Source organism: Hippocampus guttulatus, chromosome 4, assembly GCF_054856545.1.
Source record: "Hippocampus guttulatus isolate MCC_2025c chromosome 4, RoL_Hgut_1.0, whole genome shotgun sequence".
Classification (NCBI taxonomy): domain Eukaryota; kingdom Metazoa; phylum Chordata; class Actinopteri; order Syngnathiformes; family Syngnathidae; genus Hippocampus; species Hippocampus guttulatus.
Window position 1 is genome coordinate 17,654,778 of NC_141264.1, and position 18,636 is coordinate 17,673,413.

At 41.4% G+C, this 18,636-nt stretch overlaps 2 protein-coding genes across 3 annotated transcripts; both read left to right on the forward strand.

Moving 5' to 3' along the window:
- Nucleotides 1-201: 201 nt before the first annotated feature.
- gnb5a (guanine nucleotide binding protein (G protein), beta 5a) lies at nucleotides 202-8,304 on the forward strand. 2 transcript variants are annotated; one of them, XM_086109711.1, is made up of 11 exons: nucleotides 202-586; nucleotides 1,097-1,233; nucleotides 3,499-3,540; nucleotides 4,455-4,531; nucleotides 5,434-5,566; nucleotides 6,218-6,361; nucleotides 6,472-6,563; nucleotides 6,661-6,709; nucleotides 7,023-7,119; nucleotides 7,214-7,380; nucleotides 7,463-7,634. In XM_086109711.1, exons 1-11 carry the CDS (start codon nucleotides 451-453, stop codon nucleotides 7,472-7,474), a joined length of 1,086 nt encoding a protein of 361 aa, XP_085965837.1. In that variant the 5' UTR covers nucleotides 202-450; the 3' UTR covers nucleotides 7,475-7,634. The 2 variants fall into 2 exon arrangements, with proteins under 2 accessions (XP_085965837.1, XP_085965838.1); XM_086109712.1 differs by lacking the exon at nucleotides 7,023-7,119 and having other exon boundaries at nucleotides 203-586; nucleotides 7,463-8,304.
- A 91-nt stretch (nucleotides 8,305-8,395) lies between these two features.
- ap4e1 (adaptor related protein complex 4 subunit epsilon 1) lies at nucleotides 8,396-18,211 on the forward strand. The gene is made up of 21 exons (XM_086109767.1): nucleotides 8,396-8,691; nucleotides 9,133-9,204; nucleotides 9,285-9,408; nucleotides 9,753-9,826; nucleotides 9,913-10,034; nucleotides 10,220-10,379; nucleotides 10,526-10,692; nucleotides 10,766-10,839; nucleotides 10,932-11,054; nucleotides 11,131-11,240; nucleotides 11,309-11,448; nucleotides 12,193-12,305; nucleotides 12,390-12,508; nucleotides 12,686-12,988; nucleotides 13,083-13,194; nucleotides 13,267-13,405; nucleotides 13,780-14,008; nucleotides 14,327-14,872; nucleotides 15,594-15,784; nucleotides 15,860-16,020; nucleotides 16,784-18,211. The coding sequence occupies exons 1-21, from the start codon at nucleotides 8,551-8,553 to the stop codon at nucleotides 16,942-16,944; spliced, it is 3,381 nt and encodes a 1,126-aa protein (XP_085965893.1). The 5' UTR covers nucleotides 8,396-8,550; the 3' UTR covers nucleotides 16,945-18,211.
- The last annotated feature ends 425 nt before the right edge of the window (nucleotides 18,212-18,636 follow it).

An 18,636-nucleotide genomic window follows, 5' to 3' on the forward strand; every position in this document is an offset into this window, starting at 1 on the left:
ATCGGTGAGGGCAGGGGGGGGGGGGGGAAGAAAATTTTACTTTAATCTCTGACGGAAAAAAATTGCATACATTCCCTGGTTTCGCACTGCATTACATTGTAGTTGTGTACCTGAAGCGTCATGGAACATTACGGAGTGCTCAAGAAGGACATTTAACCCATCTTGGATTTCATTCAGCTGTTGAGAATGCATCCTTGCGGGAGCTTCCATCCCTCTTTTTCCTCCTCTCTCCGTTCCTTCTGTTAACTACAGCATCCTTCCCCGACCTCCTTCTCCTCATCCTGGAGATTGGACCACAGTACCGTGTAGCGTCTTGGCGCGGTGACGTCACGAGAACAGCATCAGCTGTTAGCTTTGTGCGTGTGTGTGTGTGTGTGTGTGTGTGTGTGCGCGCGCTACTGCTTTAAGCCTTTTCGCTGCCCATCGCGGCCCCGCATAAAGTATAAATATATGAGATCCCCTCTGCTCCTTGAAATGGCGACACAGGAGGTACAGCTTAACGAGACTCTGGTGCATCTGAAAACCGAGTCGGAGTCGCTCAAGTCGAAGCTGGAGGAGGAAAGAGCCAAGCTGCACGACGTCGAGCGTGAGTACGGAAAATGGAGAGGCCGCTCGCCATTCACCCGAGCGCCGACAAATCAGAGCGGATGTTTGTTTTTCTGCATCTAAAACACCAGCGTAGTCGTTTTTTACATACAAAGTCAGTGAGCGGTATTTTCTTCACTTGGGCTCGGCGTGTCCTGACATTGAACAGGCTCGGTTTGTTTTTGCTGCTTCCCTATTTGTCGAGCTCTGTGCTTCCATGCATCTGCATGACACTCTCGTAGCATCCAAACATCCCATCTGCAGCGTAGCAACAACCTCAACGTTAGAGAGGAAGATATCAAAACATGTATTTGGATTACATCACGTTGCATGGGAGATGCTTTTTGAGGACATGGGCTGGTTCGAGCAAAAAAAAAAAAAAAAAAGATTAGGCAATGCACTCATCCATTAGATTCAGGCCTAACGCAGGTTTAATCCTACACTGGATGATAATCAGTACTGTAGTAGATTTGCTGTAATACACAATCGGTGTGAATGTGTGTGTGTTCAGTGCATCAAGTGGCCGAGAAGGTGGAGGGCCTGGGCCAGTTTGTCATGAAGACGCGAAGAACTCTGAAAGGACATGGCAACAAAGTTCTGTGCATGGACTGGTGTAAGGACAAGAGGAGGATCGTCAGCTCTTCACAGGTCACTCAAAAACACACACACACACACACTCGCCTGTGCTGCTCATTTGCACTGATAGATCATCAGAATTGCTGCAAAGAATTTTCCAGTTTTGCATAATTGGGCCAAGAAGTGGCACAAGTACTCACTAACTGTACTTTAGTACAACTACAGATACTTGGCTAAAAAAAACAACCCACTGGGAACACTAGAAGTACTTATTCGTCTCCTTTACTTACCTTAAGTAAAAGTAAATTCGTACATACTCCACAATGGTACTGACTCAGAGTTAAGAGCAGGTCATGCAGTAACCGGATTGTCCACTGTTTGATTCCCACTCTCTCCGAGTCAGGTACTGTTGTGTCCTTGAGCACTTCACCACTCACACTTGTGTATACTCGGGTGTGAATGTGTGGTGCTGGTCGAAGGCGCCGTAGGTGCACTCTGGCAGCCACACTTCCGCCAGCCTCCCTTGGAGCAGATGTGGCAAAGCAATGTAGTTTACTGTCACCAGAGTGTGAATACATGAGTGCATGAATAATGTAAGTACTGTGAGCGCTTTGTGTGTCTGGTTGTGCATATAAATTTGACACATTATTATAATAATAATCATTATTATTATTATTGTTCTTAGGTACAAACGAAACAATTTTTTTTCTGTTTTACACATTGACCAATACGGAAATGTATTGCTGCCGGACCAGGAAAGATACAGTATAAGTTCAGTATTACGTTATGTGATGGATTTCACGTTAAAACGTGATTAGTTATACTGTATATATTTCAAGTTTAAATGTGATAAGTTTCACATTATAACCTGATAAGTGTCATGTTTTAATGTTGGTAACTTGTCAGGTTCAACACAACATGTGTGTTAACAACATGTGTTAATGTGTTAAGTTTCACATGATAACGTGATAGTGAACTTTTTTCTGGTGTGTCAGCAGTACGCTTCCATAACCAATTTAAATAACTAAGCACAATTTTAACACAGGAGCCAACGAGCATTAATTCTGTCCATGATGCGATCCAAACATGTTCGCATGTCTTTGCTAACACCGTAAATTGACGTACAACAAATGCTAAATTAGCTAATGCTATCACAACTGAAATAAATCACTGAACATATTTGTGTTTTTTAATATTATACAGCATTTTTGAATGCCATATGCTAGTGGTTGTTAGGCTGGCACAAAACACATGTTGCCCATCAATAATTCTTGCACCTGACAACATCCAAAAATTCTCTGAATCTCTCGGGCCATTGTCGTGATATGCTCTCTGGTTCTCGATGTCGCCATTGTCTCTGTTTTGGCAGTCTTATTGAACCCCAAGTAAAAAAAAACAATCCCAATCTCAACCTAAGTTTACCTCGCTCCGTTTGTATCTGTTGACAGCTTGTCATCATTCGTGGAAGCTGAAAAAAAGTAACTATCCTATTTGACAAAGTAAAGATTAGAAGTTACGTATATCTGATTTCAATTGTACGTGTGGAACGTAACAGTTAAAAAAAAGTGCTTAAATACCATCACAAAGTATTTTTACTTCATTACTTCTCACCACAGATGATTTTACTCGCAAAAAAATACATTTTTGTTCATCTAATTTTTCCAGTAGCGTATGTGACAGACAGAACATTTCAATGTTCTTCCACTAGATGGCACAAGTAATACTTAACCTGTGTCTTTCACCGGTTCCCATTCATCCATTTTCCGATCAGCTTTATCCTCACAAGGGTCGGGGAGTCGGGGGTGCTGGAGCCTATTCCAGTCGTCTCCGGGCAGTAGGCGGGGGACACCCTATATCGGTTGCCAGCCGATCGCATGGCACACAGAGACGAACAACCATCCACGCTCACAGTCACACCTAAGGACAATTTTTTGAGTGTTCAATCCGCCTGCCATGCATGTTTTTGGAATGTGGGAGGAAACTGGAGTACCCGGTAAAAACCCACACAGGCCCGGGGAGAACATGCAAACTCCACACAGGGAGGGTGGAGCCGCACTGTGAGGTCGACTGTTAGACAGAATAATTCATAGCACGTGCACACACTAAGTAAATTTGTTTGTAAATTGAAACAACATCACCAGCTCAGTATCCACCTATTGGTGCATTTAGTTTTGTGGTGTGTTGAGATTCCATTTCTTTAAAATACTTCGTCTTTCCTCTGGCTCAATAAAAATGTGAACATACTGGGACAGACAGTGACAAGCATAGAGTATATTGCTATATATAGTTGATATTAATTGATCATAAACCTTGTCTGCTTTTTTTCTAAACATGCAGGACGGAAAAGTGATCGTGTGGGATGCCTTCACTACCAACAAGGTACCGGTAACTACTCGTCTTTTTAACGTGCCGCCCTGAATAAAACATAAAGACCTATTTGTGCTGCGCTCAACACTATGGACGTCCTTAACGGCTGTCCTGAACAGCTCTTTGGCTCTCAAGCCTTTGAAATAGAATTATTCAGTGATGCAGTGTTTGGAAGAAAAGTGCTTTCCAAATACAGTAAATATCGATTGGTTTTATCGAAAAGATGATGCCATAACCGGTAGTGGAGTGCTATGCGACACCCGCATACATTTTCTTCAGTCTCGCTTTGTCATTGATCATGTTTATTTGTGTAATGCGTGTGTGAAAATGCATCATCCACAATGCTTGGGCAGTACAGTATACAGTGATAGGGGTAAAAAAAAAAAATACATATCTAACAATAGTACCACATGAACCACTTTACCATGTATTCTTGAATTGCATCCAGGTCCAAACAAAAAGCAAAAGAAAACCAAATCCAAACAAGAAAGAAGTTGACAGAGATATAAATGCTAACGTTTAATATTCTAATGTGGATATGTTTTATGTGTATATGATCAATGGAAACTGTTCTCTCACAAAAAACAACAACAACAACAATACGTGTTGCTTTATTTTGTAAATTTTTAAAAAATTAATTCATCTTAAATTTAAGAATAATAAGAATAATAAAACCTTTATTCGTCTCACAACGGAGAAATCCCCAATTTATAGCAGCAAAGTTATGAAAGGAAGAAAATAGAAGCACAAGCGTATTTCACAGAGTCTAAAACCTCTTCTAAAATTGCGAGTAGTTCCAGCATGTGGGCCAAGAGTACCAAGCAGGGTTTCATGTTGTAGTTGATTGTTCTCTTGGAGTCATCCACTCAAAAGATCCGATTGCTGTCCCTCTCTGAAGCAGCTTTGTTTGTTTTGATGTGGATCAGGAGCATGCCGTGACGATGCCTTGCACCTGGGTCATGGCCTGCGCCTATGCCCCGTCCGGCTGCGCTGTAGCTTGTGGGTGAGTGCCACGTCAACTTGGCTCTGTTTTTTGTTGTCATTAGATAGCAGGCGCTTGCTTTTGTGAAACACATGCACAACAACCTATTCAATGTTGGGATAAATCTGGATACAAATGTTAAAAATTAATGCAGTATAGAAGTATTCTAAATGTGCCATTATATTCTGAATCTGTATTACCGTATTTTCCGCACTAAAAGGCGCACTTAAAAGCTTTCCATTCTCTTAAAAGCTCACTGCGCCTTAAAATCCGATGCGCCTTGTGTACGGTCATTACGGTAATATGTCATCCCCAAAATGGCTCCTTGCTCGAGACATGCTTACAACGCACAGTTCAAACTTAAGGCAATCGGTTTCGCAGTTGACCACGGAAATAGAGCAGGCAAGAGAGTTCAACGTTAACGAGTCAATGTTATAACTTGCTGTTGGTTAAGCGAACTGTGTCGCTGCTTTATTAAATATGTTTTACTGACATCTGATCGTCGCTATATAAATCAGGGTGTAGTATAGTGTAGTGTTCTGTTGGCATTTCCTTGAGCGTAGCTTCATCTAGTGGATGCATTGTAGATTGCGCCTTATAATGCGGTGGATCCAATATACGAAAAAAATTACAAAATAGGCCATTCATTGAAGGTGCGCCTCATAATCCAGTGCGCCTTTGAGTGTGGAAAATACGGTACTAACAGTGAAATTCCTAATTTTATTACCATCAAAGTATTCAATGTACACTTTTCAGCTTCAAAGATTCCACATTCGGCATCAAATATTCAGTGTTTTCAGCCGCCAATTCGGCTGCAAAACGTCACGCTCCATGCATGATTTCAACTTTTATTATTATATTAAAAAACATTTTCTACTATTGTAGTTCATTTTGTATTTAATTGCTTCTGTGTTCCATCCCAGTGGCCTGGACAACAAATGTTCAGTGTATCCTCTGTCTCTGGACAAAAACGAGAACCTGGCTGCAAAGAAAAAGTCGGTCGCCATGCACACAAACTACTTGTCCGCTTGTAGCTTCACCAACTCGGACATGCAGGTGAGAATTATATGACTATTTTGCTCGCTTAGTTCTCCAGCTAATTCTATTTATGCGCCTCCCACTTGATGTTTACTGTGGTTTACGCTATCTTAATGCTAACATGATCGTCTGAAGCATTAGCATTTACGTGATGCTAATCATTAGCCTTCAAACACCTGCTATTTTAACAGACACGGAGCAGCAACACATCCAAAAAGAGCATACAACAATTCAGTCTTTGTTCTGGGGGACCTGCAAATTTGGTTGGGGGACTGACTAGCCGTTTGGTTGCTGTTCTTGCTGCTAAATTCGGACTTGCCAGTATACTGTAAAAGCCATCGGTGGGCAAGGGTGTTTCGACCTGGGCCTTCAGTGGTCTGACCATTTCCATCACCAATAGATTCTGACGATTTCATGTAAATTGTAAATCTGTGCTTCTGATCGTGTTTAGGCCAGCACTATTGTACTCAACTCATTTGTGTGTTGTTGTTAATGCCTTTTATGCTCCGGGCAGTCAAGCTTTCTCACTTGTTTAATAATTCAATACAGCCAATTGGGGGTTCATGTCCAGGTCATTTGGCGTTTTACGCAAACAAAGCAGGCCGTCCATTTATAGCTCATCGACATTTCACCCCTGTTATAATTGTCCATCATCTCTTTGTCTCGAAGATCCTAACTTCCAGCGGGGACGGGACGTGTGCATTATGGGATGTCGAGAGCGGCCAGTTGTTGCAGAGTTTCCATGGCCATGCGGCAGACGTGCTGTGCCTGGATTTGGCGCCCTCCGAGACCGGGAACACTTTTGTCTCAGGGGTGAGAGAGTATCTTCATGCCTTCTCGTGGTTTTGACTGAACTGGTTATTGATATGAAATTATAATGTGACATTATTTTGAACATGGTCCTTCTGCCATTGTTTTGGTAGGGCTGCGATAAGAAGGCCAATGTGTGGGACATGCGTTCAGGACAGTGCATCCAGTCCTTTGAAACTCATGAATCTGACATCAACAGCGTGCGGTGAGTCACAAACGCATTGGAATACAATTAGATTATGTCGTTATGTTCGATTATATTGGATAATATATCATCTCTCTCTCACTGGCTCTCTAAACAGTTACTATCCCAGCGGAGATGCATTTGCGTCTGGCTCAGATGATGCCACAGTAAGTATTATTATATGATGGTTTGATCACTATCTTACTGAGCCCCTAAAGTGACATGGAGAGAAAAAAAATAAATTCTCATCCTAACGAGAAAACGTATTTACCTGCGTCCTGTGAACCCCAACAGAATTGGGATAGGAAATGATCATCTGAAAAGTATTTTCTCATGTTTTTAATGAAACCAGGTAATATGAGTATTTACTTTGACTGCAATGTGCATTATTCCATGATATTTGAATGTATCGTGATGCACCTACACAATTATTCCTATTAGCCATGATGCCCTGTTCAAACATTGGCACTTTTGTTATAGTGCCGCCTGTATGACTTAAGAGCAGACAGAGAAGTAGCAATCTATTCCAAAGAGAGCATCATATTCGGCGTATCCAGTGTTGATTTCTCTCTTAGTGGTGAGTTTTGTTTCTAATTATATTTAGCTTGTACAAAGTACATAAAGCAAATGCCTCTTGAAGATAAAATTATTTGTGTGTGTGCTTCCCCTAGGCCGACTTCTTTTTGGTGGCTACAACGACTACACCATTAATGTCTGGGATGTTCTCAAAGGAACACGGGTGTCAATTCTGTTTGGACACGAGAACCGTGTCAGCACATTGCGGGTGTCCCCGGATGGGACGGCCTTCTGCACGGGCTCATGGGACCACACTCTTCGGGTAAGAAAAGGACCCTCGTCATGTATTTTTGTGTTGTCGTTGCTCAAATTCCTTTTATAACCGGCGGCGCTGTTGGTTTCAGATCTGGGCTTGAGGGCTTGGACACAGATGAAATAAAGTCAGACAGACGAGAAGCCCTGCGGACACAAAGACCTTTCTGTTTGCTCGTGTACAATCACAGAAATGGACACTTGCTTTGTGGTTGTACATATCAAAAGCATTGTTTGTACTTTAGTCTCACAGCCAGGTTAGATTAACATATCACTCTGAACAATTAAGCCAAATGATTGGATAAAACTGCACAGAAGGACCTAAGATAGACAACAAAAAGTGTTGAAATGTATTTGGTGAAAAAAACAAAACAAAACACTTGTAGTGAATAGCATTCTAGGATAGAAGTGACACAATGAAGTGATGTGTTGTATGTGCCACATAAAGGGCGTTGTTTGTAAATTATTACCGGTAATTGTTTTACCAAGATTTTATTGGTATGCCTAATGCTGATGAATACACAGTACAGTGTCGTAGACGTGCAAGAAAGCGAATCAATGTCGAATAACCTGTTCCCACAGAAAGCATCTTTCAATATTAAAAAAAGTTAAGCTGCCAATATTTTTGAAATAAGCACAGTAAAATGAGAAGTTATGGCATATTAAGTTTCTCTTCATCACCATGAATTTTATGTTTCTACACGTGTAAGCCATCGAGGCTCAATCAATGTGCATATCCAGTCACATATGTGTGGTCCACACTAGAAATCGAAATTCTAATGAATGGAATGTACTAATTTCCATGCAGTTGTCCAAAGGCTGTAATTTCACATTAACTGTAATTATTTTATTGTAGTTTAGTGTACAGTTATAAATTGCTTGTTTATCAGATATTATCATAATTATCATAATAATAAACTGCGTTTGAATATCACTGGGGTGTGATCTTTTATTTGTTTGTCATTTGCATGTTCTCAATAAAGTTTTCACAAAAAAGCGGAAGTGACCTACCGGAATCACAACAATGGCCGCCCGCGGTTTTAGGATTTTTCTTCCCGTGCTATTTTAAAGCATTTCACGCGTATTATTGTCCGCCTGTGTGTTACAACGTGGCGGAGATGGATAGACGCCCCCCTCAACGATTCGTTTAAAAAGTAAGCCAGCTCCAGAGCGGGCCAAAATGAGCGACGTAGTGGAGAAAACCCTGACAGCTCTGCCGAGCCTGCTGTCTTTCGACTCTCAACCGGGCGCTGCCAAACTATCTTCCACCTCCAAATTGGCAAGCCTCATCAGAGGAATCACAGAGTTAACATCCAAGCATGTGAGTTTGTCATCCGCCAAAACTTTACTATATTACAGCTAGTCAAATAGACATTAACGTGCTCAACTTACTATAAGGTCAAATATCTGCATCAGTTCTGCCATGTATGTAGACATGTTGAGTGGCTCAGTTGATTAAAATTGGTTAGTTAAAGCATTGTCAAACTTTGGGTCCAGGATCCCCTTACAGGAGAGACATTTGACCACCTCATCATCTTAATGCCAGTTAAATGCATGAGGAATAAAATTGACTATTTTTGAGAAAAAGAACGAGTGTTGTGATGACAAATTCATTTTTTCGGAGAAAAAAAATTCTGCTATGAGATTACAGATCTACTGTTTTAATAAAACTATTTTTTACGAGTGCTATATTGTAATACTGGTACATAATTTGGAATTTTGGAAAGTACAATTTTTTTCTCCATATTTTCATCCTGTTCAGGAGGAAGAGAAGCTGATTCAACAAGAACTGGCCGCAATTAAAGATCAAGTGTCGTCCCCTAACACATCCATGGTTAGCGTCATGAAATCTGTTCTTTGCCCATGCACAATAAGAGCTCAACTGTAATGTTGAATTTTGGTGTCATGCATCAGAGGCAGATGAAGGAGCTCATGGTGCGAGCCATCTACTGTGAAATGTTGGGCTATAAGGCTTCCTTCTGTTACATTCATGCCATAAAGCTGGCTCAACAAGGCACCGCGTTGGACAAGAGAGTTGGTATGTGTGTTTGTGTGCACGTTATTTAAAGGGAAAAAAAAGTAATACCTCACTCATCATTGTTGTCATTTGCATTGAGTTAGAGCATACCTTTCTCCCAATAATAAAAATTGGGACAGTTGAAACAGTTTGGATGCTCTCTTTTTTTTCTTCTGTCGGCGGAGTGACTCTGATTCAGCTGCAAAATAATGTAATTGGGGAATTCCAATTCCCCACCTGTGGAGCTAATTCTTTCGACATTCCAGACATTTTGGGTTGTATTCCAAATGGTTTGAAATCAGGGTAAAGGTGTCACTGCATTTTTGCTGGCTTTTCCTCAAAAATATTTTGTCTGTCATTTCCAGGTTACCTCACCGTGGCCTTGTTTCTTAATGAAAGTCACGAGCTCCTCCTCCTCCTTGTAAATACCGTCTTAAAGGTTGGTTGTGTTGTGGTTTGTTTTAAATAAAGATATTTTTTGTTTTAATATGGAATTAGTGATTTCCATGCCCTCTCTGCATTCAGGATCTCCAGAGCACAAACCTCATTGAAGTGTGCATGGCCCTCACTATTGTTAGCCAGTTGTTCCCCAAAGATATGATACCTGCGATCCTCTCTCTAGTGGAAGAGAAGCTCACTCACCCGAAGTAAGAAATGCTTATTTTTTTAGGTTTCATTTTTGCATCCACTGACCATAAACCAACATGGCTCTTGTATCAGATCTCAGTCGTAATTTTTGTCGGGGTACGTTTGTGTGAGATTTGGTCATAAAAACCAACATGTCTGGACATATTTACGTTTCTGATAACGTTTTTGGGTTTTTTTTGTACAGAGAAATCATTCGACGAAAAGCAGTCCTGGCACTGTACAAATTTTACCTAATTGCACCCAATCAAGTTCAGCACATCCACAACAAGTTTCGCAAAGCTTTGTGTGACAAGGATCCGGGTGTTATGACGGCCTCACTGCACATCTACTTACAGATGATCAAAGTACTTTTTTTATTTTTATTTTTTTGTATTTCATCATTGCTTATGTTGTTAAAACTTTGACTGTGACATGATAAAACAAAATACACATATTTTAGTTTGATTTATCTCAACATCTGTTATCCTTTTGTTTGTTTTGCCTCATTTAGGAGAATCCAGAACGTTACAAGGACTTGACAGGCAGTTTTGTCACCATTTTGAAACAAGTGGTGGGTGGAAAACTGCCAATGGATTACAACTATCATAGTGTTCCTTCTCCTTGGCTTCAAATCCAGCTACTCAGGATTCTATCCTTGCTTGGGAAAGATGACCAGAGGTAAGTAATCCGAGTCTCAATGGATTTGAGCATCCTTTGACTTATTTTTATTTTTTGTGTGTGTGCGACACAGCACAAGTGAGATAATGTACGAAGTCCTTGACGAGTCTTTACGACGAGCCGAGATGAACCACAACATCACTTATGGTGTGACACATTCGAAATCATAATGGGGTTTCTCAATGTTGCTTCATCTACTTCTAATTTCACTTTCATCATCCTCTTTGATCTTTCCCCAGCAATATTGTACGAGTGTGTGAAATGTATTTACACAATTCATCCTAAGGATGAACTCCTGGAAAAAGCTGCAAAATGTATTGGTAACTTTATTCTGTCGCCAAAGATTAACCTGAAATATATAGGTAGGCAACCTGCAGGGTATTTTTATTTTTTTAAATAAGTCTGTCGACCAAAGAAAATGTTTTGGTGGGGCTGCAGGCTTGAAAGCGCTCACCTACGTGGTCCAGCAGGATCCTAAACTGGCCCTGCAGCATCAGATGACCATCATTGAATGCCTTGATCATCCCGACCTCATCATCAAGCGTGAGGTGAGACAGACGCTGGTTCATAATCTGGATTTTCTCAGCTCCTTATATCCTCTCTCGTCTGCACGCAGACACTGGAGTTGCTCTTTCGGATCACAAACGGCAAGAATGTCACTGTCATTGTGGAGAAATTGCTGGAGTTTCTGCGCGCCAGTAAAGACGACTACACGACCATTGACCTGATGGGGAAGGTGGCAGAAGTGGCTGAAAAATATCCTTTGTTGGTGTGGATGGAAGCAGGAAATATTATTGTTTGCAATTACAGTCAAACCGCGGTTTTCGAACGTCTCTGTTCTCGACCAAATCGTTTTTCGACCAAAGATTTTGAGTTTTTTTATGCCTCGGATTACGACCGAAAATCAGTTCTTGACCAAACTGAGCGCACTTGAATGCGCCACTTGACTCCTCTCGCCTTCCTTACACGAGGAAGTGACGCTTCCTCGTGTAGCGTTCAATTGTGAGCAGACGTGTTCAATAAAGATTTTTTTTTTTTTTAAAGAGCGTGGTTTCAGTTTTCGAACAGCCTTCTGGAACGGATTATGGTCGAAAAACGAGGTATGACTGTACCTCAAATCTGAATCTGAAACCGTTTTGATATTTATGTACCATTACTTTTACTGTAAATTTACGGACGCTTTTCATTTTGGGTGAATGTAGTTGCCCAAGTCATTTTTAACTTACTGTCATTGGATCAATCAATAAAATGTTTGTTTATTTATTTATTTAATTTTAATCTTTTGCATAGATTCTTAGTCATCCAGGTCAATGGTTGAATCGAGGCAACTGAACTTGTTTGTTGAACTGGTTGTGTTTGTTCTCATTTTCCCAAAACATGCAAAAATAATTTCGGCAATTTTACTTTTAAGGTCATAAGTTAGCTAGACAGGTAAAATGGCTCTGTTGAAAAAAAATACCTGCGGTTGGTTTCATTGATTTTTCCGATGAAAAATTCTACATATGCACCTGACAACAAGTGGTTCATTGCCACAATGAACACTGTCTTCTCACTGGGTGGAGACTTGATGCAGCCCGACATCCCCAACAACTTCCTCAAACTGATCTCAGAAGGTGACACAGCTTTTTGTGTTATTGTAGTATTTTCCTCTCTTTTTATTGCATCATCCCAAATGTGTCTGTCTTCTAATGATCCAGGGTTTGATGATGGGGAACAAGACAGGATGTTGAGGCTATTTGCAGTGGATTCCTATGTGTCACTGCTACAGGGAGAGCCTGAGAAGCTGCCTCAGCGTTTCCTCCAGGTCATCAGCTGGGTGAGTGCGATTTCTAAGATGGCCATCATGCAACTGCAGCTGCAGGAACGTTGCACATGTTGAAGAGTGATGAACTTCTTTTTGCCCATGCCCTCATTGTCACCAAGCAGTCACAGTTCCAGTATACCTGGCCACAGTATTGTTAGAAATCCTAACAGTTTTGTGTTTGTGTTTCAGGTCCTTGGAGAATATTCTCATTTGAGAGATGATCTGGAACCTGCCACTGTTGTGAGACTTCTGGCCAATGTTTTGGACTTGAAGCAGGCCAGCAGTGAAACGAAGAGCTGGGTCCTCTTGGCAATGACGAAGCTCTGTGAGGGCGAGGCGGCCATGTCTGTGCTTCAGGGAGTTTCCGAAACATTTTGCAGCTCCATGGACACAGTGCTGAGGCAAAGGGCTCAGGAACTACAGAACCTCCACTTGAATCCTGAGTTGTGGGCCAGGGTGCTACCTCGAGATGCCTTCACGGAGCCTCTGGAGGTAACATTTCGTAATTTTGGAATTGGTGATCATATCGCAGCGATCCAGTACTTCAGTTGTTGTGTACCATTGAATTTGGTTTCTGGGTTACCAGGTTGATTCATCTTTGTCATTTTTGGATGAGTATGTGTCTGAAGCGCTGGCTGCTGGTGCCGCTCCTTATAAGTCTCCACACCAACGTCAGGAAGAACTCGCTCAGGCAAAGGGTTCGGTCAAACTTGAACCCATATTGACAATGTGACATGTTCTGAATATCGTCGTTCTGATTCCTTCGTCAGCTGTCAGCATGGAGCCCTACAGCCTGTCGCTACCTGTCAGCATGTCCTTGAGCAGCTTAGACGGCAGACAGTCCCCCACCTTGCCCTCAATGAGCTCTGGTCTGTCAGGTGACAGTACCGACCACTCACACAAAGCGGGGTTTGTAAAACTCATCTCCTTTGCGTTCAAATGTTTCCTTCTTTTTAAATTCCTCTTTTAATTGATCTTTATATGTCTCAGATACACCTTTCAAGGCACTTTACAGATGATACAGTTTTTAAACAACACATTTGATTTCTACAAAGCATTACGGTTTGAACACCAACCAAAGTGCACTTAAGAGAGCTCTTGAGAAAATCAAAATACCAAACCTTGAACAGAACCAAGACTCAATGTGGGACATCCATCTACCGTTATCAATCTATTGTCTGAAAGAGAAAAAAAGAGCATAGAAAAGGATTGCAGATGCAAAAAGACAAAATTTAACGTAGCATCAGTACAAGCATCAATGCGATGTCTTCTCTCTACCTTAGTACAACTCTAAAGCTGGATAAAGTGAAGCGAGTGTGGGGGAGGGACGGCTACCTGGCCCAGAGGGAATCTGCGGCGGTTGAAGTGCCCAGTCCCGTCCATTCAGCCGACCAGATCGAGGAAGTCGGCATCAGACAGAATCCTACCCCACCGCCAGTCGCGGATCAAGAAAAACAGCAGCTGGCATCTTCATTGTTTGTCGGCCTGGGCTCCCAAACATCTTCGTCCTTGGTGAGCAGAGAAACACAGCAACTTCATTTCGCTGGTTTAGGCTCCGTATGATATAGCGCAGATCTTATAAAATAATATTAAAAAAAAAAAGAAATGATGCTTCCCTATCGACATTTACAATGGGCCCCTGCATCAATATTTTTAAAATATTTTTGGGAGGTTTTTTTTCCTTTACTATTCCTACTTTGTACTATGTCTACTCCCCCCCCCCCCCCCTCCACCTCCCAATTTGAAAACTACACTCAAGTACATTGCGATGTCGGTTTGAATTTGATGTTCAGCCCTACTTTTTATTCATGACTCTTTGTCGCCAAACAGATGGGAAAGTCTGAGCCAAAACATCAGAGGTTGAGGAAAAAGGCTAAAGATCCGGTCTCCTCCTCAGAGATCAGCAAGCAGACATCCAACTCTATCATTCCTCCTCCCAACAGCGTCGATAACCTGCTGTGTAACTCCAACATGGACCCAAAGAGGTCCTTACCCTCATGTACGCAGATGACTGAAAGTTCTCAGGGCTCCGCGGCGGCTAATGGTACCTGCGCCGCCGAGGGCGAGTTCACAGAGTGCGACGTGCAGGGACCTGAGCCCAGTCTCATCAAGGACAACCGTTTAACCGTTGCTGGATCTTGTGAGACGGAAGAACCAGCGGGAATGAAAGACTTGTGTCTCACCTCTTATCTCCCTTCTGACTGCATCGGAGCGAACCACTCCAAATTCACTCCTCTGTGTTCCAGCCACGGCGTAGATCTCTCCGCCTGCCATGTACACAAAGACGACACTTTGGTGCTGCTTGTTTTTATTTCCAACTCCTCCAACTCTGATGTACAGCAGTTCATTATGCAGGTGGACTCAGGAGATGTTGAGGTAAATTAGAAATTGACTCTCCTTAATACATCCCAACATTTAGGATGAAACTTTGATATTCAAGACTGCTGGAAAATATAAAATATCCACCTTGGAGCTTGAGTATTCTTTGTGAAGAGACAATTTTAAATATGTGAATTTTCTCCCAAAACCGTTTGTGGTAATGGAGATATTTCTAAAACAAAGGAATTGCACATTGTCTAGCTTAAATAACCGGATAAGTTAAATACACTCGCTTAATGCTAACACAGAATTGACGAATAACGTCTCTGTGTTATCGCCGTGTTATAACGCTTTAAAGAAGGGATATTTGAACTCAACTAGTGCCGCAACACATGTAGACAGACATAACAGTACTCACAGATATATACACTGTACTTCATCCTCTGTGGAAAATGATTCATGCCGATTACTGAGTCACAGTAGTTGAGTGAAACTATTATTTCTGTATTATTAGACCCCCGACGCACACCGGAAGGGGCTGCAATGACTTCATCATGAAGCCCAAACTGTCTCTACATTCTATTGAAGTCTTATGATAATATTTTTTTATATACGTAGTTCAATATAAAGTGCTGTTCTACTTGTTTTTTTTTTTGTTTTTTTTTGTAAGGCTGGAACAGCTTTTGCTCAGCCGTGCTCTTTTTTTTTCTTCTTCATTGCATTGGAATCCATTGTGCTAAAAGTTTATCAAAGTTTAATATATATATTTTTCCCCCAGGTGTCCTGTCTCTCTGAAAGTCTAGTAGAAGAGTTGAGGTGCCACCACGTCGAAGTGTGTCAGTACTCCTTGACTGCCAAGAGGCCTTCAGTTCATCTTGAAGTATCCGGCCTGGTTTCTTTCAACATGCCTGACAGAACTCCTCAGACAACCCACTTCTCTTACAAACTGCCGCTTCCCTCCTTCATCAGGTGAAACATTTTTTACCGTGCGTCATAGTGTGAATATTTGCTTGTCTTCGTCAGACTCATTCGTTTTGTGCTCAGGCCTTTGGAGTTGTCCACGGAGGAGTACGGCACCATGTGGCTGGCCTTCTCGCACGATACAAAGCAGAACCTGACGCTCGTAGCAGACGTCCAGGATTCTTTGAGAGCGACGTTGGATGTGCTGGAGAGGAAACTTCACCTTCATGTGGTGGCCATCATAGGTAACGACACTATTCAGTGTTACGTCTGATGGGTCATCATTACTAGTGAAGTGACTACTTAAGTCTCTTACTGTCATTCTGATCCCCTGCCCCTCCCCAAAAATGTAACATTGGATACTGTTCCTTTGAAAATGGCGCTGTAGTTGACCTGTCTCCAAGAGCTCTGCTTTTGTTGTTGTTTTGTCATATGGTGTTTGTTGTACATCGTGTGGACACGTTTTGGCCAGGACATTCGACTGTTGGACAGTCTGCGTTGGTGCGGCTGAATGGATGCTGAGCATGAATAGAGAGGAGCGGATTGGTATTTGGAATCGAGAGCCGGCGCTTGGAAATGAAGCGGGTTTACATGGGACAGCAGAAGTGAACCAACGTCTTTATTCAACAATGGACACTGCAGCTTCTTGTTTTACTTTTAAACTTCGCTTGTAGCAGACGTGTGGGACGTCATGCACGTTTTGAGCGTGATGTCTCTGACCCATTGGTGAAAGGACACTTTGATTCTCTCCTCTTTCATCTATAAATGCTTCAAACAAAAAGTGCTGGAATAGTGGTTACGATTGCATCACTGTCCATGTGTTGTGTTATATTACCGGATTTGATTTCATGTTAAGTGTTCTGTCAAGTTGCTTTGTTACAGCTGCAGCTGTTGTGAAAGCGCCATATTACAAAAGATATATTGCTCCATTTGACAAGCTTTTTACATCTTAATATTCCTTTTTGCTTCCAATAAGACCCTTTTGTTTGTTTGTTTTGCCCCATACAGGAATGGAAGGAATTGTAGCTTGCCGGCTCCTCCGTGACCAGCCATGTTTGATGCACTGCCGGGTGCATGGTGGCACTTTGGCCGTATGGTTGCGCTCTCCGGTTCCAGACCTGCCCGACTGCCTGCTTTATCACTGTCAGAGAGCATTACAGGAAGTTTGAACCATTGACACCACTGAGCTGCGTCAGCTCTGAACCACAGGACAACTGCAAGAGGTAGCAAATACAAGTCCAGAAAGTAAAAACCCTGCCACAGTTTGGCCTTAGCCATTTACTCAACCGGCAAGTAAACGAGCTCTGGGAGCCAAACTGTGGCAGAGTTTTTACTTTCTGGATCTGGATTTGCCACCTCTGACAACAGCAGAGAACAAAAAGGGAGTATTTAATGGCTGGTATCTCTATTACAATGATTATTACCTCCATCATTAACTTTCTGGTCATAACGTTAGGTACTCCTTCATAACAGAAATAAGAATCTTTCAATTCTAATACATGATTACCGAGATACATGAGGGCAAAATACCGGTACTAGAAACAGTCCTCAGCATGTTGCAGACTGCAAACTGTTGTATCTCATGAGAATGCTAGTGTACCTAATGATGTGGCCAACAACTGCACGTTAGTTAAATATGATCGCCCCCCCCCCAACCTTTTACAGTAGTTAAATTGATCACTTGCTCAAGATCTGGATCCAAAGAATTGAACCATCACAATAACGACAACAAAAGAGTCTTAAAATGGTGAATCCATCCATGCTGAATTATTGAAAAGGAAAGAAAGGGCTTGTATTGGCTTACCAAAACTGCTGGAGCATTGTTTGGAATTTGCTGTGTGGGTCTTAAAATGTGTTGCAGCATTTGAAGGGAAAATTCTACACTTTGTTCAATTTCTTCAACTGAGGACACCATTGCTGAAGTTGTAAAGCCGTGACAAACTGATTCAGATGAAGCTGACGTTTTGTCTCAAATGTAGTGATGATAACTTTCTCTGATGTGTTTATTTTCCTTTCATGCCATGTCTTGTTTTAATCTACGCACTCACCTTGCCGGTCGTCATTGAGTGAGAGGTGGATAAGAGCAATTCTTATATTTTTGTATTTAAGCATTGTTGAAGAAACATATTTATTGGTTTTTTATCTTAACTGAAAGTCTTTATTAATTACCGGTAGTTCAATTTGAATGAATAGATTCAGTCAGCCTTTTTAATTTAGTACAAATTGAGAGAAAATATTTTATTTTTTTGGTTTTGTTGTCACTTGTGAAGCATTTTAGTGTGTCTAAAGCAAACCTTAAACCCGAAGCCTTATGTTCTAAAGCCAAGGATGACGTGTTTGGCTTGTGCCCGTGGTACAGAGGGAAGTAGAAGTTCAGATTCCAGAGTGCCTGATGCAAATACGATAACTTCAATAAATTCATCAAGTGCACCATAATTCTGATGACATCATCATTATTTCATTCTGCACATGAATGGTGTGTACATGCAAATATTGATTATTAATGATCATGTCATACATTTTGTGTTTCAGTTAACACAAATGTGAATAGTAATGCTAGACAGGAATGAGAAAAACAAATTGGACAAAATCAGTCACATTTCAAACCTATTTTTCATGTCACTGATGTCACATGACAAATGGGATTATTTCTGTTAGATTGTAATAAATTAACGAGGGGAAAGTGTTAAACCAAATTTGATTTGTAATATTAGACAATACATTTAAAGAAATCCTAAAGAGATTTTATTGTTTATTTCGTGCTATCTGATATCAAATGTCTATCTATTTCCAGTAGGTGGGTGCCTTGAAATACGAGTTTGTACAAAACCCATTGTATCTCAGATCATCTTTCCCCATTG